This window comes from Callithrix jacchus, chromosome 14 (assembly GCF_049354715.1).
Source record: "Callithrix jacchus isolate 240 chromosome 14, calJac240_pri, whole genome shotgun sequence".
NCBI lineage: Eukaryota > Metazoa > Chordata > Mammalia > Primates > Cebidae > Callithrix > Callithrix jacchus.
In genome coordinates, this window is record NC_133515.1 from 51,117,501 (window position 1) to 51,139,627 (window position 22,127).

The 22,127-nt window shown below is 34.8% G+C and overlaps 1 protein-coding gene across 50 annotated transcripts in view; it reads right to left on the bottom strand.

Moving 5' to 3' along the window:
* The window catches only part of EHBP1 (EH domain binding protein 1), a 388,496-nt gene that overhangs the window by 43,970 nt on the left and 322,399 nt on the right, over nt 1-22,127 (bottom strand). For 23 of the 50 annotated variants that reach the window (XM_054244907.2, XM_054244906.2, XM_054244905.2 and 20 more), the window contains 5 exons: nt 12,644-12,751; nt 9,842-9,966; nt 7,055-7,193; nt 6,728-6,834; nt 3,914-4,037 (listed from right to left, as the gene is read on the bottom strand). In XM_054244907.2, the coding sequence (XP_054100882.1) occupies nt 3,914-4,037; nt 6,728-6,834; nt 7,055-7,193; nt 9,842-9,966; nt 12,644-12,751 (603 nt within the window). The remainder of the gene's footprint in view (nt 1-3,913; nt 4,038-6,727; nt 6,835-7,054; nt 7,194-9,841; nt 9,967-12,643; nt 12,752-22,127) is intronic. The other 27 variants (XM_035272471.3, XM_035272470.3, XM_078349234.1 and 24 more) reach the window with 3 other exon arrangements.

Consider the following 22,127-nt stretch of genomic DNA (forward strand, 5'->3'; position numbering starts at 1 on the left):
GGGTTACAACATTGCTGGCACAGATCCATTAGCAGTACACTTACATAAAATGTGTCAGCTTGGAACACATAGATGTTCCTAACTAATAAGTTTTGCTGCTCCCAAATAAGTAATCATTACAAAGTTAAAGTGCTAGAAACTAAAATATTCTTCCTCAAAAACCAGTCATACACAGGCACACACAAACATATACACCATTAACAGCTGAGGAGAAAAAAATCACTTGTATTTGCATAGGGATTTTATAGGTCCCAAGATAAAATGGCAGAAAATAATATGCCTTGAAATATAGTTTAAAAGAAAAAAACACACACAATCACATATACAGTATTGCTGCTTAGTATTCAAACTATCACTGATTTAGGATTATTGAACAATTTCAGAAGGAACCAGAAATATAAATCCCATAGTTGTTCTATCTGTGTCGTTGCTGCCCTTTCCCAGCTCCTGCCATTCTCATCCCTGGCATTTCCCCCTCTTGTATGAGCCTTTTACATTCCTTTCCTACTGTCTTGCTAGAGCCTTCTACCAACATGCCAGGAGAAATGCCCAGCAATCTGGGCCACTATCCAGGCCCCACCCATCCTGCCTCCCCACAGGATGTAAGGAGCTTCAGTGTCAAAGGGATGCTGCTTAAAATCCAATATTGCTCAAGCTCTGGAAGCCTAGGACTCAGATCTAAAATAACCATTAGTATTATTTACTTATATTTTGAATTAACAGGTTTTTGTGGGTTTGTCTGGGTTGTAGACACTTAGAACAGTGTTTCTTTCGGAAAATGTATTCTGAATTCTACCTAAATCTCAACAACTCATTTAAAATTGAGTACAATATTACCATATGATTCAGAAATTCCAATTCTAGGTATATTCCCAAAAGAAATGAAAACACAGATGCAGACAGACACTTGTACACAGATGTTCATGGTAGCTAAAAGTGGAAACAACCCAAATATCCATCAACAGATGAATGAATAAACAAATGAGGTATAAATGTGCAATAGCATATTATTCAACCATAAAAAATAATGAAGTACTGGTACATGCTACACAACATGGATGAACCTTGAAGATATGTTAAGTGAAAGACGCCAAACACAAAATGACAAATAGTTTGATTCCGCTTATAGGAAATAACTACAATAAAGCAAATTCATAGAAAAAGTAGATTAGAGATTCCAGGGAATTGGGGGAGAAGGAAACGGAAAGTTATTGTTTCCTGAGTGCAGGATTCATGTTTAGGGTGATAAAAAAAACTTCTGGAAATACACAGTGGTGATAATTATACAACAATGTGAATGTACTAAATGCTACAGAATTGTGCACTTTCAAATGGTTAATTTTATACTATATGAATTTCAAATCAGCAAACAAATGAATATAGTCAGTATCTACAAGTATATAAAAACTGAAATAGCATATAAAGTATATTTGTTCCGTAAAGAAGATGCAGTGGGGAAAGGGGACTGAGTCAAGAGCTAGAAAAGCTGAAAACCTGGGTTCAAGCCCTAACTCTACCATTGCTAATGAGATCATCTTAAATGAGTCTGTTCCCCTAATCTTGAGTCTCATCATACAAAAAACATGGGTACTATCTGCTCTGCTTAATTCTAGGCTGAGAATCAGAAAGTAAACTGAAATGTCTAACATACCAGAAAAAGGTATTATTATAATAAATAAAAAGTTGGAATGAACTGGAACCCAAAAAGGGAAAGGATGAATATATGCTTTCACTTTGTAACATCCTATCTCTTACATCAGATACTAGGTTTTAGGCAAATCTTAAAACATTATTTGTGCTGGTGTAGGTTTAAAACAGTCTAGGATGATTCTTGGAGCTTATGAAGTTGGGAGGCCAACTCAGTTTCGGTCTAAATCTGCAGTAGCAGACCCAGTCAGGATCAGATTCTGTCCTGTGAAGTAAGAAATATAATAAGCTCCAAAGGATTCTAGATTCAATCTGTATTCTATGACTGTCTTTCAGATTATAAAGCATCTATGGTTGGAATGGGGCCATTTCAAAGCTTCACTAGTGATATGTTGGGTAGGAAGGAGAAATTTAGTCTATTTTGGTAAGAACCCTCAACAAATCAGGTTCCAAGTGCTAAAAAGGGAGAGGAAACAGGATTTATAGCTTTTTCACTAGTGGCACAAGTTTTCTTGTATAGTAACATCGAATTTATCCAATACAATCAGGGAAGGTGGTTAAGTTCCATTTGTTTGGAAAATAAAAAAGGAAATCTGTCTCCTTAAAATATTTAGAGGAAATAGTTAAAAATATATTACAAATATTATTCAGTCAGTAATTACATGTTTAATATAGCTACCATAGCTAATATTTTCAAAATCCTCTAGAAACCCAAGAAAAAAATGCAAATATAAACAATACATTGGTTTATGGGTCCATGGTGAATTCATACAAGTATATAGGTATAAGTCTGAGCCATATATGTTAACTTATTAGGGGATGATATACATGGTCTACATATTCCGGTGTAGCAAGAAGGGTCCTGTATGATAGGGTCCTAGTAGCCTGAATTCTAATCCAATGTCTACCATGTGGTGATCTGTTTGATCTTGAGCATTTCCTATGCCTCTGTCTCCTCATCTATATAATGAGAATATTAAGTAATAGTTTTTTCTAAAAAAGTATTTTTGGTTTTAAATTTTGAGCAGTAGAACCTTTTTTTTTTCAAATGAACTGTTTCATAAAGCCCACTATTGCAGATAAATAAACTCAGAGCCACTCTATTTGAAGTAAGGTAAGGAATCCAGATGCCTGTCTGCTTTCTGCTCCCTTATTGTCCTAGAAGCCCCTGAGGTGCCTCTGAAGAAGATTTAGGACTCTAGAGAACACAGTATGAAATCCACTGTCCCAGATAAAGCCTAAGGTTTCTTCTAGTTCTAATATGTTCTGATTTCACTAATCTATGCATTTTCAAATGCCCCATATAAATGCTTATTTTTGGAGAAGTTCTTTTATTTTAAATATATTTTTGGAGAATAGAGAAAAAAAGTTCAGGAAAGCTTCCCAATCCTAAATCATGTTAATCTACTTTATTTTAACACTGCCATAAAATTAAAGCAATTAATTAGATTACAGGAATGAATTTTCCACTTGTATTTTTTGACTTTTTTTCTTAATATTACTTACTTATAATTTGGTATGAATGATTTACTTCACATTTTAATTTCTTTGCAAGGGCAGCATTTTACACACACACACACACACACACACACACACACACACACACACTTCCTTTCCAGTTGCTTATTGTGCTCTTGGATCTATTCAATCACCATGGGCAATCAGCATCAAATGCCAATCTGCCCTCTGGTTAGGAGCTAACTTGCTGCTCTAACCCATCTTTACAAACCTTGCTATACGTTAATCCTTTCAAATGCAACTGTGACACAAAGTATTACAGACTTTTAAAAACCTGTTCTCTTGAAAAAAAAAAATTGTGGAGCATCAGTAACCAGATAGTATTCTCAAATTTCAGTGATCTAGTCCGTGGAGCCGTCCCCTATGCACAGTGCTCTGTTTCATGCAGTACATGGCTTTAGCTGGCCAAATCTTTTTTTTCCCCAATGAATCAGTAGAACAGTAAAGATCTTACTTTTTTTTTAAGCAGTGGCATATCAATGAGGCACAGATGTGTATTCCAACTCTGCATGGATGAGCACACTGTTCAATAGTGCTGGCTCACACGGTATCAGTGCGAGTTATCACTTCCCATGAAGGCACTCTTATCACCAGGGCCCAGAGAGGTGGCTGCAAATCGCAGCCTTTTTATTTTCAAGGCAGTTTTGCTGAACATTCAGGCTTCAAAGATTCACACTTCCAAAACTCTATAAGAGTTTGTGAACGCTCAATTTGCCAAAACTGTTTACAGTGTAATTGGGCACCGTACCTGTGTCCATGAGATAGCGAAGGCGCTTCTCCACCAGCGCGGCACGGGTGTCAATTTGCTTTTGCTCATTCTCTAGTGCTGCCAATTCTCCTACAACATACTGACTGGTGTCTTTGAACCCTTTCTGTTAACAAGAACAAACAGGAAGGAAAAAAAATCACTTGTAAGTTGCATTTTTCCTTTCTACAAACACTTAGTAAAGCACTTACCTAGAGAACCAAATACACCCTTAGGATCACCCTTACTAGCAAAAAGCAACTCTCTGTAATTCAAGAAATTTTCATATGTATTATATATAACAAACTTTTGTAAATAGAGAGCTCTTCAGCTGTTTACTAGTATGTTTATAATTTCACAGCCAGATTTGCCAGATTTTAAAAGTTAATGCTAAGTTAAAAAAAAATTCTCCTTAGAGTTAAGTCAGAGTTATTTCAGATTATCCCAGATTTTAAAGTTACCCTTGGCACTTACTCTGTTAATAGACAGAAGATAATTTCCCCTTTGTGATTATCAAAACAAACATCAATGATACTTTTAACTCAAAAGTATAATACACAAAAATGGAGTTTTACTAAAGAATTGACCTTGAAAGTATCCATCTTAAGAGAATCAGATAAATTTGTTCTATGGAAATATAAAATTAAAGAGAGAGTTTTTTTTAAAATGATTATATTATTTAAAATACTTTAAAAATGACAAAAAGGGAAGTTCACAATATCTACAGTTTTCCCTCCAGCTGGCTTCTGTACTTTAAAATGACACTCTGTTGATTACTAATTATTACAGTTGTAAATAGTAATCTGACAGGTGGTTTCAAACCTTGCTACACAGGATCTAATAAAACTCATATATTGATTTGGTTAATCTTCCATTTAGCCAAGTTTGAATTTTAATTTGAAAATTTACTTTTTATAACCATCCATGTTTAAAAATACATGTATATATAACATATATTTACATATATGTGCCAGTATACCTTTAATTTTTACAATCATATGATAAATTTAAATCATTAAAGTCAGGGTTATTTATAGTATAGTCACAAAAACTGATTAATTATGGCTCCCTTTGAATTACCTATTTACCTTTTAACATTTTTGGGGCTAAGAAACCTAATTAGCTAAGAAATATTGAAGAATTTATTAAGTGATTATTCTTACCATCACCAGTACTATCATAAGCACTTAAAGAAATAAATGTGAACAACCTTCTTCTGCCAAATCCCTTCCCTACCTAGCATATTAATCTCTTAGAAGCTATACGGAATTATTTTTCATTACTCCTTAAACAAGAAATAAAATCAAGAAGTACGTTAATTATGAGCATATTTTAGAATTCTCATGATGAATAAATATGTCTATCTATATGTATGACTTACATATCTTTTGAAGTGGTAAATAATTTGTACTCATATGAGACCTCAATTTATACCAACTTATTGTTAAATTGATTATGGCAGTTGACTAATTTACAGTTAAAATATTTTAAGAAGTCATAAAACTAAATTTTTGGGGATAGTTCTATATTAAAAGTCACTGTATTTTAAAAAAAATTATACAAAATGGTTATTCTTTCAGCTCAATACAAAATGTAACAGAAAAAAATTACAATAACAGAATAAATGCCAACAGTAACTTTAAAATCTGGGATAATCTGGTGAATCCTTCTTGAATCTGACAGACAGCAGAGCATTTTCAAAAGGGATGTTTTCTTTTCTCATTCCCATATAGACTGACAAAACAAATATAGTAGTTTACAAAGACAATACAAAAAATATATATATAAGGAAGCAGAAGTGATAAGCAACACATAAACTTCATTGCTCTTACTGATTGGTTCAGTTAAAAATAGAAAGAAATTTCATAATCAGGTTTCTTTAGTGTGAGTACTCAGTAGAGTTAAGTATTCTGTAACTTAAAAGTTATACCAAATACTTCATCAGGATTTTCAGTGAGCTCTTTTTTTCTAGCTCATACCTTTTCAGGTCTTCTAAAGTAAGCAACTTAAAATGAGATTTTAGAGTTCTAAAATGTAGTTGGTGACACGGAGTGTAGTTGTAAGGATTTTAAAATCCAACAAAGACTATCTTAACACTGAAAACAATGAAAATATTTAGAAAAACTGTAGATAATTTAAAAAGTAGTACTATTAAAGAGAGCTATGCTTCCAGACAAAAATTCAAGTTAAAACTTGTTCTTCCTGCTTCTGTCCCGCAGCTGTCCATCAAAAGCAGCTTTCTCCCTGCGGTCTATCAAATATTTCCCTCACAAATCAATTTTACACATGATCAGCCCATACCCCTACTGAGCTGAACCTCCCCGTTAATTAAGTGAAGAAATTACCATATATATTATATTAATGCAAACATCATTCAGCTAGTAATTCACGGCTGATCTGGATAATGGAAAGGTTGAACACCCATTAACCCAAGCCAACAAAATGGGTTGGCTGAGAAATTCTAGCAGGTCTCATGTGACTTTTCCCTCTAACTGCAGCTCTGCGGTATCTGCTATTGTAATAATTAAAATCCTCCCGGTAGATCAATACTGGAATCTCTTTATGGGAAGTGCCCTGATGGAAATGTCTCAAGGAAACTGGGGCTGTGGAACTCTGAAAAATTCATTTTTTTTTATCTGACAATTATCACCACACTGCAGACTAATTCAACAGTGCACCCCTCTCACTCTGCTTTGAATGCACTGGAGATTGACATCTTAAAAAACCTAACATCTCATTTTAACAAATAAAGGCACTATTTCCACATACAGTTTGGAATTATCAGCAATCATGAAACCACACAAAAAATTAATATACATTAAGCACTTCATCTTCTGATGGCTTCCTCTGAGTTTCAGTTATCGCTGCCTTCTCCTCATTTCCTTTCTTTGTATCTTCCTGTATTGATCTCTGCCTTTTCATCTCTTAAAAAAAAAAGAGGAAAGACATGTAAAATTATTATAAAGCTTGATATTTGTGTATTGAAATGTAGATTTACATTACCAGCTTTCATATATATATACACACATATATATAAAACACTATATATACATTTATTTTATATATACATATATATATGTGTATATATATATATATAGTTAAATAATAAGAAAGATGGGAAAATATTTTAAAAAGTATTTCTACCTGGTCTATTCTCAATATATTGGCTGAAAGACTGAAGTTGAGTTTTTCTGACTGTAGAATCTTTGCTGAACACAACAGGATTTCTAAAACGTTCTGTTGTTTTTTGTAATCGTTCAGTCTGGAGATCTTCTGTGCCATTCTAAAAGTAAAACAACACATAATAAGAGAGTTCTGATCTCATAAACATAAAAATACGCATTAGTAAGGCAACTTTTACTGATTTAGGATAACAATGATTTAGAAACTTTTTGCAAGAAAAAGATTTTAAAGCACTTTCAACAGCTCAACTGCAAGTTCTGTTGCCTGTAATCACAAACTTTGGGACACATGGTTTTACTCTTGATAACTTTGATGCAAATGTGCCTTCCCCCAGTGATACATATCATTTAAAAGCCATGTTGCCTCCTATTTCCCCCACTATTCTGTGTCATCGGTTTGTACAGCCCCACAGACTTGTATGACAACGAGAACTAGTTTCTAATTTTATGTCCATTGAGATAAACCACTAATGCTGGATGAAGGCTAAAAGGTAGGATTATAATACTACCCCACTGAACTGCATTTCATCAGCTATAACTTTCCAAAGCCAGATTTGTAAGTAAGCCCTTTACAGCTAAGGAAACTACAATTATCTTTTCCGGAGCTTCCTATGTTAATACTGGTAACAAATTCAAATGGTTCTATCAACAAGAAATATCCCAGAAGACTGAACCACTGCAGTGTGTGGAAGCTGCAGATACCGAAGTGCTGTGTACCAAACAAATATTTCATTTTATACCTAATCTTTTATTATTTTTATTAAGTGTTTTGAAAGTAAATAGGGAAAGGCTAAGATGCATGACTAATAGCTAAGCCTGCTGAATGCTGAAACTGGTTATCAAAAGCTACCAAGACTTTGCCCTTCCCTTGCATTGAGACAATCGGTAATGAGGGAGCCCTCCAATGGCCTATTCTCTAGCCTCAAGGAGGCCTGGGATACAGAATCCTCAGGGGAAGGTAACAGTTTATCCTTTTCCACAAACACAGAATGCCTCATTTATAAATGTGTAAACTGCATTTTATTAAAAAAATAAAAACCCAAATCAATGTTGAAAGCTTCAAGAGAACAGATGGACTCTATATGTTTTTATAAACACCATTTTCAAAATCTTAACTAAAAGGATTCATACAAAGAAAAGCTGTTTAAAGCACACCTTTTGTTGGAATAACTTTAAAGACTACTATTTAAGAGTGTTTTGGAAAGCAAAACCAATTTTATCTGTACAGATAAAGCATAATAATGAAAATAACACTATTTCATTTTTTTAAAGTTATCTAATACATTTATCATTAACATCATGCTTATAATATCCTAGCTATATAGTTATGATAGAAACAATTTTGGCTTTGATTCTATTTTTTTTTAAAGAAAAATAGAGTTCTACTGTTATAACTATCCAATGGTCTAAAACTCGAGTCTTTACCAAAATAAACAAACACAGCTAAATTTTTTTAGGCCTGGCAACATGCTAAAATATCAGTGCGATTAGCCAGCAAATCCCATCTTAACAAACCTTTTTATGACTAGGGACTTCTGCCACTTTACAAATGTATTCCCCTAAACCCACTAATTCAGTTAGCCTTTTCAATCTATTGTATTATTCTTAGGCCAGCTTCATTCTGCATTAAATCCACTGCAGAAAGCTAAATTGAACGCAAAAAAATCAGACCTGATCCAGGCTTCCTTTTGTTCAAAGATAGAGACCAAAAGTCCTCTGGTGCTGCCATACACTTTCATCACCAATTTATAGAAACTGACAATATAGGGGAAAAGCAATGAAAGTCATTGTTTTGGGACTTCAAAGCATCTCTGTGTCAGGGGAAGGAAATCCTTTCAGTCAGCGGGGCAGTCCCCATAGTCCGCAGGTGGGTGAAAAGTTATACAGGACTGGAAGTGCCCTAAAGCTAGAGAAATAGTAATCACTGTGAGGGAAGTGGGGGAACATGTGGGTGGGAATAATATAAACAGTCTAATAATATTTTGACTAAACTGTTATAGAAGGTAAGATGCATAATGGCACAAAACATATGCAAGTTATCTTAAACATTTATATTCACTCCCATTACCATTTTCAGATGTGATGATTCTTATAAATAACACACATTTAGTTCTTGTAAATAGGCAGAAGTTTGAGGATTATTTAAAAAATATGCTAGAATAGTCTTAACAATATTCTTCTTAGCAAAATATACATACATATAGAACTCAAGAAGTTTCCATATTGCCTCTATTTTTACTTGAAATAGCAATTTAAAGTAGTAGTTTCCCTGAAAAATAGTATATGAATACTGATTACCATATTGATATATTTGTTGGCTATTTAATACAAAATTTTTTAATTAATTTTTTTTTTAGACAAGGTCTCGCTCTACCTCCTTACTAGAGTTTAGTGACATGATCACCACTCACTGTAGCCTTGAACTCCTAGGCTCAGGCAATCCTCCCACCTCAGCCTCCTAAGTAGCTAGGACTACAGTCATACACCACTACGTCTGGCTGTTTTACTTTTAGTAGTGAGGTCTCATATGTTGCCCAGGCTGGTCTCGAACTCCTAATTCTGCCTTGGGCTCCCAAAGTGCTAGAATTGCAGGCATGAGCCACCACACCAGGCCAGTAAAAATTTCTTATACCTTAATCTTAATATTGGTGAATAATTTGGTAAAAAATTGTTTTTAGAATTACAAACTGCCAGGAGAAACTAGAAGACACAGATACTAAGCCAAATGTTTTAAACGAGTAAGACTTACCTTAATGTCCTGCTCTGAGCTCTCAGTTACAGCTTTCTGGGCAGCACTGGAGGATGAATTTGCCACCTGTGGCTGAACTTCTAGGAGCTTCTTCAGCTTCAAGTCCACCAACTTACTGTTTTGTTCTGTTAAATATGCAAATACCATGAATAACTGAGTGAGATGCATTTAGATATGCAGACTGTCAATTTTAGGTAAGCTCAGAAAGGTATTACTATATTTTAAAAGAAAGAAGAATAGGATATTAGTAGATTAGACACATGAAAAACTCTTTACATATGTATATTTCCCCCACCAAAATCATTCCCCTTAAAGAATACAGTCAACATTTCTAAAGAAAACTTAAGTGTTACTGTAGTTAAATAGTAGCTAATGCTTACCTAAAAACCTAAGCCTCTATGTGAGATATATATATATATATATATATATAAGCACTGTATGCTATACATAATAAAATAAGCTATTATAACAAACTAGATATTTAAAAGAAGAGATAGATTTCATTTGGGATATTATTTTATAGTTTTAATTCTTTTAGTAAATTAACTTATAAATGCCATATTAAAACAAGTTCTTAACATTATCTTAGATCATCATCATATATACAATATTAGAATCCAGTGTTTATATATGTACCTATATAACCAGCACTGAAACAGGGTATAAGTTTACAAATACCCTCTACTTAGATGGCAGAAATACAATAAAGATTGTCACATTTTAAATGTGATATATATATTCACATAGAATGTATTACTGTGTATTAATCTTTCACAATAAAATAGCTCAAAGTGAGTAGAAACACAACTAAATGTTAAATTAATAAAAGGCAACTCTTTAATAAAATGGTTGCAATAGATATGTCCACCATTGGGTGGATGATATTTTTCATAAAGATTAATAACTTTTCTAATTATAAGACTCTTAATAAATGCTATTGTCATTACTTTCATGCAAATTGGTCAGTTTAAATTGCAAGGCTTCTCTTTTAAACAATATCTGATGAACTATGGTCAAATCAAGATAAAGATTAAACAATTTATTATTAAAACATTATGACTTATATACATATGAAAAAAATTTAGGGGGAAAATAAAGCAAGGATAAAAATCATAATATATTCTATGGGCTTCCAGATTCTAGTTTGCATTCCTATTTCTTACTGCCACAAAATAAACCATAAAACTGAATTGGGAGGCCTGTCTACTTACATGCCAACACTTACTGGCATGCTTGGGAGCCATAAACAATTTATTAGTTAACTCCAAAGAGGAAGGCTGAGATGTGTCTTTTTTGGAAAATATTAGACAGGAAGAAAGTTTTTAAAAAGGACAAGAGTCAAGCCTGTTAGGACTAAAATTAATAAATGTTTAAATTGTCCCCCAAAGTTGCTACAGCTGAAACTAGAAAATTCTCCCCTTACTTTACCTAAGAAATCATTAATGTTTCCTGTGTTACTAAACTACTGTAGAATCAGGATATATACATTGCATATTGTTACTGATTTTATACTTCCATAAATTGAACATTAAAAAATTCAATCCTGTACTTATGGATGTCCTCAGCATTAAAAAGATGTTATTAGTTTCTGATAAAGCCTTTGGTGGTGGCTATGGTGGGAAGGTGACTAAGCAACAACAATAATGTTTTCAAAAAGAAAAATCAAACCTAACCAAGTTCTATAGTATTTTAAACAGAAAGAAGTAAAATGTAGTTCTAATTTTGGGTTAAACATTTAAAAAGTTTACTTAAATATCAGCATTCTTTTAGACTTGCACAATTATAAATATACTGACTTCTATTTACCAATAGTTTAATTTAACACTAGGCCATCAAGGAGCTACTGACAAAAGGGCATGTGTTTTCTTGAGTATTCATTATAGGAAAACCATGGTCACCTGTTTCTTGAAATAATAGTACTATTTTCAACAGGGAAAGAAACAGATATTAGCATTTCAGGGGAATTCCAGGGATAGGAAAAAGAAAGCTTGCTCTTACTCCCTTTAGCTTTTTACAGGAAAAGAGAAATGTTAGTGACTTTGCCTCCTTCCTTTAAGTCTAAAGAAATCACCAAATACTTTTTATTGCTGTAAGAATTCAATTCAACAAGCATTTATGAAACCCCTCAGGTATACAAAGCATAGGATTGCTACTTGCTGCTGGCTTATAAAGGCAATGCATTTGAAACACTCACCTATTAAAAACCACCAGCAAGTATTTTTAAAAGAACTTACAAAGGTCCATTGCCAAAATGATTTATTGATATAAGACATAAGATTAATTTAACAGCAGTCTATACAAAGTGTCTTATTGTAATCAGTTAAGTATCTGTAAAATCATTTACTAGAGTAATATTTAAGTATTTAAGGTAAGCACACAATCTGCAAAATAATATTACAACCAAGACTATAATTATAAGCTAAATAAGAAAATCTGATCCCATGGTTTAGACTTATATGTGGAACATATACCTTACAACACCACACCAAAATATTTAAGCTGAGAAGGGAACTAACTATTGAAAGCCTACAGATTGTCTCACATAACATAAAACGTAATAGTGAATCTTAGCAATAAGAGAACGCAAACTACAATTTGCCATTCCAATGTTATTGCTAATTTTAACATTCAATCTAAAACAAAATAACATAAAATTGATGGAAGGTGGATTCAGCTAAATGATTTATGAGACTGTAAGATGTAATAAAACTATAAAATAAATTATTATTGATGAGATTATAAAAATATAACCATAAAGTTTGCCATGCAGCAGGATACAAAACATTTATAATTTAAAATTACCGGGAGTATCAAGGTCATTTTCTAAGTTAGTAAGTTCATCTCCACCACCTACAACAAAGCCTTCAGGAATCTCCTCGTTAGTATCTATCTCAATATTATCATTTTCATCTGTAGGAACATGTAGCAATAATGTTAGTATATTATTTATATTTTATATCATTCATCCAAAACACTAAAGAAGAAAAACCAGTATTTTAGTGATAGTTATTCAAATTCAGGTCTGACACAGATAAGCAAGTTAAGAAATCAGTTTTAAGTCACTTTTTCACTATTGGATTAACATTTATATTTTACATTCATATGTCAAACATGAATTATCACATCAAAGCAGATGCAAAGGTTTTGACAATTTGCCACACGCTGTTTCTGAATCACTGAGCTAACTGAGTTCCTGTATTTTAGTGTAATCTATAGGTAACTCTAATAACGGCACACAAAAATAAAATTGGTTTGGTGACAAAGTCATCAAATATTTCTAAATTTCACATTTTTATCAGATTATTAGATTTGAATTCATAAACAAGCACACATTCCTTATAAACCTGTATATATGTCATTTTTATAAACACAAATGCTTTTATGCTTTTAATGAAACATTATCATAAAAACGTTATAGATAAAGAGTGAGACTAGCATATACAGTGCCTTTATACAATGGAAAGTTCAAAAACAACGAATACAATAAATCTTGGAAGAGCAAAAGCTGGGAAAAATTATGAATCAAAATTAAATACATGGGAATGAGAAAGTCTTACATAATTTTTTATATCCTTAGTAAAATGTTTCAGGTCATAATTAATAAATGGAGTCAACTTTGACATTGAAGATTTTTAGTAGATATTTTTCCTCTCCAAATCCTAGTGATAAAATTGGTTAAGTAATTTTGAATTCTATACATTTGAAAAGGTATAGCAGCAATTTTAGTTGCATATTAGAGATTTAGTTTTAATTTCTATCCAGCAGATAGGCAATGCACCTTTTGGAGAAATAGCTGTGTAGCCCTGGGATTTGAAGTATACCCCTACTACTCTGCAACTCATTTTTCTTTAATTGGCCAATTTTTATTCATAGTGTGGTATTCCAAAGATTTTTTTTCCAACTGAGAAATTCCAAAATTCTACAGTGAGGCTTAATCCCTCAACATCTGTCCCCTTCTGAAACCGTGCATCTTTAGATTTGATTCTTGGCTTCCTAAGTAAATGCTTAGTATGAGCATTAATACTAATAAACCATAGTTTACATTTACTGAAGACTTCCCATCTACTGTGTAAACCATTTTGAAGAAGAAAACAGCAAAGAAAAAAGACTGAGAAATGCAGCCCCCACACTAGGGGGAAAAGCGTAGCGATAAAAACATTGTTAAATGCTTTCCGAGAAATAGCTAAGGCATTATATGTGGCTTATTTAATCTCAATCACTTGGGAGATCTTTTCTAATCAACTGTGCTCAGCACAACTATTTGACTCATTTCATAGAAGTGGGCATCTTCAATTTCACTATCCCCAAAATTTGTAGTTTAGTAAATAGGGTAACAAATATTTTCTGTGTGTCAAAAAGGTGTTCAGAACACTTCCTCAGCATTATTCTGTGTTAGAGACAGCTTCCCTTAATAGTTTTTAGAGACCTAGTGCAGTACTTTTTTGTTGCCAATAAGCCCACACTGATGTTTACTGAATATAATTAATCTAGAGTGAGAGTACAGAATTCAACATTCATTTATTTATTCAAGAAACTTCTACTGTGTACTGTATACACAACATGCAAAACATTGCCAGATGTTGAGGAGATACCAGGTTGTATGAGACATTTATTCTGCCTTAAAAGCATATTCAAGCGACTATAGTACCATGTATGGTGGGAGTTATTGGGTGAAAATAAGGTACAGAACAAATTCAAAAGATAAAGATATTATTCTTTGACAGTAACATCAGGAGTTCTTTCTTAGAAGCGCTAACCTTTAAATTAGGTCTTGAGAAATGTATAGAATTTCAAGAGGTACAACTGAGGGGAAGGCATTACAGGCATAAAAGCAGGAAAGGGTAGGTTATGTTCAGAGAATGGTGTAAAGTCCTATTTGGCTCAAGCATACTTAAAGAGAAATAACAGAAGGTAAGACTTGAAAGGCAAAACTATAGAGATCCTACAGAGAGTTTTGAAGGACAGAACAGGAAGTTTAACTTTTACTTGGTAGGAATGTAGAGATACTGATGCTCTAACGTGATCAGTACTGTGCTTTAGAAGATTAATTTAACAGCAATCTCCATAAGCAGTTTTCAACCAAAGTACCTTATTGTAATCAGTTGTATAACTGATAATTTGTATAATAATATAAGTTGTATAATAAGTAGGTATAACTTATTAGTAGTAATATAAGTAGTGAAGCTTATGTCTTTTGTAACTTACAGCAGCTTCAATAATTATTTCTATAATATCACTGTTGCTTAACACTCTCATATGCCTTCTTATGTGAAAGCAAAAGTGATCTAGGGACTGTGCATAAGAGAGCCCTATGCACGTGACACCATCTTCATTTAGGTCAGCTAAAATGCTGACCTAAATGGTGGACTGGAGAACAGAAAGGCTATAGTCAAGAAATGCAGGTTGAAGACTGTTATAACCCCCAGGCAAGCAGTATGGAGAGCCTAACCTAGGATGAAAGAATTGGGAGTAGGTATGATGTAACTTAGAAATCAAATGGATGTTGGGTTGTGGAAGAAGGGATACTAAGGAGAGTAAGGGTGAGAATGACATCAGAATCAACTTTCCAGCCTGAGTGACTAGAATGATGGTATTGCCATGAAAAAAAAAATAGTTAAGTCTGGAAATGTGAATGTATACGGGTTCTTTCAGATTCCAGGGATACCCAGAAAATGGTACTTCCTTTCTGTACCCACTTATACAATGCTAGGTTCCTATATGATGTTACAGGTGCCATTTAGACTACCACTCACCGGTAATGCTGAGTGGGTTAACTCAATGTTCATGTATGTACTGCTAACCTTAGATAAAAGGATTACTATTTGGGAGGGCAAGAGTAAAAACTGATCTGTACAGCTCAGGTCTTCTTAAGAATGGGTTTCTACTTTCCATTCATTGACTTAAGTTTTACAACAAACTCTGAATTCTTCTCAACAGTTAATGTTACATATTTCCTAACACCTGTAAGAAATGCTCTAACTGCATTCTTACAGAACTAAAGCACATGCGCATGTGTGTGTTTAAAGATACTACATATATATTTACTTATGTATTATATTATCTTTAAACACACACATGCACATGTGCTTTAGTTCTGTGGGAATGCAGTTATATATCTTTATGGTTAACCAATGAAAACCCAGGTGAACAAGGCAGAAAGTAAACTAAAGATCCATTATACAACAGAAGCTGGTTTGCAAGTATGCTATGTACTGAGTCTGCAAGAAAAAGTAAAAGGGGATTAGATATGCACTGAATGTGAAAGTGCATTTCAGTTGACACTGCACAGCACTATAAGCAAAATAGATATCCCAGTAGTGTGGTCAATTAGGCCAGTCTTATATTTTTCATTTATAGATAAACTGAATGAAACCAAGATATCTGGTAACAGTTGAGAGAGAGAGAGAGAGAGAGAGAGAGAGAGAGAGAGAGAGAGAGAGAGAGAATATCTGCATTTTTTTAAACAGAAAATGAAGTTATCATTAAAAGCATACTTAAAAATTCCAAAAAATTTTTTCACTTATGACTTATAAAATTCTCAACAAAGGTCCCCATAAAATTCATTATTTTTGAAGTTATTCTATAGAAATTAAACAAAAGATAGGAAATACAATACAGATATATTATTAATAGAAGCTGAAAATAAAAATTGAAAGACTAAGATTTTATTTCAGCTCAATAAATTTATTTTCCAAAACTGAAATAATAAGGATCATGCAGACATTCTCTTTCTTTTTTTTTTTTCTTTTGAGACAGAGTCTTGCTCTGTTGCCCAGTCTGGAGTGTAATAGTGTGATCTCTGCTCACCACAACCTCTGCCTCCTGGGTTCAAGTAATCCTCTTGTCTCAGCCTCCAGAGTAGCTAGGATTACAGGTGCACACCACCACGCCCAGCTAATTTTTTGTATTTTTAGTAGAGATGAGGTTTCACCATGTTGGCCAGGCTGGTTTTGAACTCCTGACCTTGTGATCTACCCACCTCGGCCTCCCAAAGTGCTGGGATTACAGGAGTGAGCCACCGCACCCAGCCCATGCATTCTTATGAGCAAAATTTAAAAAAAATTTCTTCATCTGAAATGCTAAACAAAGTACACTACTTTATCTACATAAAAAAGAGGTAAAAATGTCAGTTTAAAGTTAAGCAAACCTAAACTAAACCAAAATGATAAGCTATGGAATAAATAATAACAAACTACGTATCATATATAATATACTTTATAATATATAATACATGTGATATATGGCATGATACATAATGTCATCTTAAAACAAGGTAGTCACCTTCTTTGCAAATGTATCCATAGACCATTAACAAAAATTTATTATGCATTTGGCCAACATAAAACATTTATAAATTCCCAAAGCAGAAATTTAGGCCCTATTCCCTGACCACAATACTATACAACTAAAACCAAAAATACTAAACTTTATCAATATCTGTACCTTGTCAGGTAAGATTCATACAACCCTCAAGTTTGTTAGATTAGAATGAGGATTTTACAATGAGGCCATCACAGGTCTACAATTACAAAATGATGCAAAAATTAAAAACACATGTGTAATACACGACCTGATTTTCTCATTAGCCCCACAAGTAGGTCAAACAGAAAATAAGTGAAAGCTAGGCTGTAGCTACTAGGAGAGGTGTGATTCAGTTATTTACACGAGAATTAGGCTATTTCTGGTTGCAACAGGATGCAAGTCTCTTGACTGCCTGAATATACGGTTATTGGTGACCTAATACCTTGTATGTATTTTCTGTGGACACCATGAAGCTGAAGACATCTCACCTCAAACTTAGTAAGTTTCCTTTTCTCACTGAGGCTGGTTGCTGCTTGAGAACAGAAAAAGTAGGATTTCGCAGTTGAGTTCAGGCAGTGAGTCTGAGTGATAATCATGTTTCAATACATTCCCCAAGCTGTGCATCCACCTTATTATGTCATCTCTTTGCTATCCTGTTTTATCACTCTTGACTACTGCTTTGAAAATCTTCCTACCCTAGTATTCCATCTAGGCTGGCCTCAAATTATTTCTCTCTCTTCCTTTCACACTACTACTTAGCAAAAAAATTTTTTTTTTCAGACCTGATGATTCCTACTAGACACTGGGAGAGTGGACACTAATTTGTAATTCTTTCTCCTGACTTACCAACCTCATCAGGGTCATTTTTACTTAGAAATGAGACTCTTGTAAAGTCAAGAGAATTTTGAATTTGCTATGCAAGGGTGAGCAAACTACAGGCCAGGGCAACATCTAGCCTATTGTCTTTTGAAGGTAAATAACAAACATGCTCATTTATTCACATATTGTTCAAGGCTGCTCTCAGGCTACAAAGAACAGAACTGAGTAGCTAGGACAGAGAGCACGTGACTTATAAAATCTCTAGTGCTCTGGCCCTTTCAAGGATGTTTGCCAAACCCTGGCCAAGCACAGTGGCTGGCATTGTTTGATAAATAAATGCATAAGAATCACTGAATTTCAGGCAGGAATTTTACCTTCTTCCTTGTCCTAAAGCTTTCTCCACAACTCTTACTCTCAATAGCTATGGCTTAGACCTTGAGGCTAGAGGAGACCTAGTCTGTTCCATATCCCTTTATAAAGACAAGCCAAGAACCACAACTGAGGATCAGAAACAGGCCTGCTTCATTTGTCTTCGGCCAACCTTACTTCTCACAAAGAGACTACCATCTGACAGGTAGCTGTTTCCAACATCCAAGGTATGCTGTGTCCTATGGGAAAAGTAGACCCTGGTCACTTTGGTCTCCTTCCGGAATAAGAAAACTGACTCCTCAGGAGGTTCTCATAAGTCATTTGTCAAACTCTGCCCCCTCCCTCTTCACTTCACCTGGCTTTCCTTGTTCTAGTGTGTATTTCCTTGCCGACTCTATAGATCCAATCCTCAATGTCCTTTGTTTACTTTATTTACTTTGACTGTTGAATGATGCCAAATTCAGATCTTTACTGTCCTTCATTACCAGGTAACAACATCACTTTGGGTTGTAACACTGACAGTCACCTTGCCTAGTCTAGTCCTGGCTTAGCCTCAAGTGGAGTTGGATTATAAAGATAGGACCAACTACATAGCTGACACATCCCATATCATTAATAAGACTTTTAATTCTTAGCCTTCCCAGAGTTTACAAGTCATTTAGCATTGTTATCTGCTCACTACTGGGAAAAACAAAAAATAGATGCCAAATGCCTCTTCATCCTATTATTACTTGTTCTCCTACACAGCTTTATAATGCCATAGGAAGGTAGCATTAATAGCTTCAGGAAGCCTGTCTGGAGCATAAGAATATGGGTTTTTCTATAATTCAGAAATAGAAGGAGACAAAAATTTACTGTCTTACTTAGAATATCTGGAGATTTTTACGATAAAAGAAGCGTTTAATTATTAATGATAAATGAAAGCAAATTATCACAGTATTACATAAATGTAGCTATGAATAATTACTGATCTTACTATAAAACTGTAGTAGAAAATGTAGAAATTGCAAAAAAAATCCTGCATGATAGCTGAATGACAGAGTTGAAAAGGGAAGATGAATTCTCTTTTTTTTTTTTTTTGAGTTAGTATCTCACTCTGTCACCCAGGCTGGAGGACAGTGGCATCATCACAGCTCACTGCAGCCTCAACCTCCTGACCTCAAGTGATCGTCCCACTCCAGCGCCTGAGTAGGTGGGACTGCAGGTGTGTGCCACCATGCCATGTCTGGCTAATTTTTTTGTTTTTTTTTTTTGAGACGGAGTTTCGCTCTTGTTACCCAGGCTGGAGTGTAATGGCACGATCTTGGTCACCACACCTCCGCCTACTGGGTTCAGGCACTTCTCCTCCCTCAGCCTCCTGAGTAGCTGGGATTACAGGCACGCACCACCATGCCCAGCTAATTTTTTGTATTTTTGGTAGAGACGGGGTTTCACCATGTTGACCAGAATGGTCTCGATCTCTTGACCTTGTGATCCACCTGCCTCGGCCTCCCAAAGTGCTGGGATTACAGGCTTGAGCCATCGCGCCTGGCCTTGTCTGGCTAATTTTTAGAAAACATTTTTGTAGTGGGTGTAAGCTGGTTGAAGGTAATGATTTAAAAAAAAAAGTGAAAAGGAATTTAAATAATTTAAAATTTTAAATATTTATTTATTTTTTTTTGGTAGCAATAGGGTCCCGTGGTGTTGCCCAGGCTGGTCTCAAACTTTTGGGTACAAGTGACCCTCCTGCCTTGGCCTCCCAGAATGTTGGGATTACAGGAGAAACCACTGAGCCTGGCAAGATGGATTTAACTAAGCTATAGATATTCTGAGAAGACCAGAGAGACAGATACATAGCTGTGTGGGGAAGAAGCTTTCAAATTTATGAGGAAGAAGGTTAGATGCTATAAGCATTAGAATTTTCTACAGTAAACTTTTAATATAAGGAATCAATTAGAAATCACAGCAATAAGTTTCCGTTTATTTTGAGGAAACATTACTGACCTAGAAATACTTTACCTTTGTTTCAGCCCTTTAAGGCAGGGGTCCCCAACCACCAGGCTATGGACTGGTACTGGTCTGTAGCCTATTAAGAACCTGGCCTGGCTGGGCCTGGTGGCTCACGCCTGTAGTCCCAACACTTTGGGAGGCTGAGGTGGGTGGATCACGAGATCAAGAGATTGAGACCTTCCTAACCAACATGGTGAAACCATATCTCTACTAAAAATACAAAAATTAGCTGGGTGTGGTGGCGTGCACCTGTAGTCCCAGATACTCGGGAGGCTGAGGCAGGAATGTTCAGGTTAAGACAAAGGATTGTGGAGATGGAGTTTTATTGTGCAGGGGAAACTCTCAGATAGCAGGCTTCAGAGGGAGCAGGTTGTAAAATGTTTCTTACTGGACGTAAAAGGGTACCTGACTCTTAGCTGATTATCTCCTGGATCTGGAAAGGAAGGAAAACTAAGGGGCAAGGGGATTCTCTATAGAATGTGGATTTTTCCCACAAGTGACGGCTTTGCAGGGCCATTTCAAGATATGGCAAAGAAACATGTTTTGGGGTAAAATATTTTGATTTTCTCCCTTGTTATGCCAGAGTCAGATTGGAAAGTAAGTCGCAATATACAGGGTTAAATAAAACCCATCTGATGAGAATTGAAGGTTTGTAGGACATGACTCCCCAGACCCCTTATATAGGAATTTGGGCAAGATAAAAAAACCAGCGCTGAGTCCTCAAATATTACTATAGGAGAAATTCTCGAGAATTGCTTGAACCTGGGAGGCGGAGATTGCAGTGAGCTAGATCGCGCCACTGCACTCCAGCCTGGCATCTGGCAACAGAGCAAGATTCTGTCTCAAAAAAAAAAAAAGAACCTGGCCTAATGGGGCGAGTGAGCATTACCACCTGAGCTTGGCCTCCTGTCAGATCAGCAGCAGCATTAGATTCTCATAAGAGCACAAACCCTATTGTGAACCACATATGTGAGAGATATAGGTTGTATGCTCCTTATGGGAACCTAACTAATGCCTGATGATCTGAAGTGAAACAGTTTCATCCTGAAACCTTACCTCCTCACCCTCCTGGTCCATGGAAAAACTGTCTTCCATAAAACCAGTTCCTGGTGCCAAAAAGGTTGAGGACTGCTGCTCTAAGGTCTTATTCTAGTCTTCACTTGCCTACTTTTCAGGGTAATCTTTGCATTCTAAGATACTCAGGGCAAGTACCTGGCATGTTTTGGTAGATAAGTAGGTTATATAGCTTTGAAATAAAAAGCTCACAACCCTTAAATAAAAATATAAAATGTTCCAAATTAAAGATGTCCAAATTGGGCATCTCTAAAGGTAAAATTAAAATTCTCTTTAATTACATATATAACCCTTGTCCCAACATCAAGCTTAAAATAGTGTTTGCAGATATTGAATGAAGAGGACCCTCTCTGAGTAAGGAGACTAAGAAGAAACTGAGATGAGACCTATATAAACTTCTTACATCCCAGGCTATAATGCCAGAATATTGTTAAAGGTACTTTGTAAAAATCCTGTTTTAAGTGAAAATCTTTCACGACAAAGCTCATCACTAATCGTCCTATGATTTAGATGTTAAGGACTCAATTACATTTTATATACTCGTAATATAATTAATGAGAAATCATGGGGTATCACAAACCAAGGTATGAGTTTTTTACAAAATTCTAAGAGAGTACTTCTTCAGTATTTTTAAATGCAGCCAAAAAGTTGATGTGGAAAACACCAACAGTTATCTTCTGATTTAGTATGCTCCCTTTAGGTATTTTGCAACATATCAATAGGTTAGAAACTT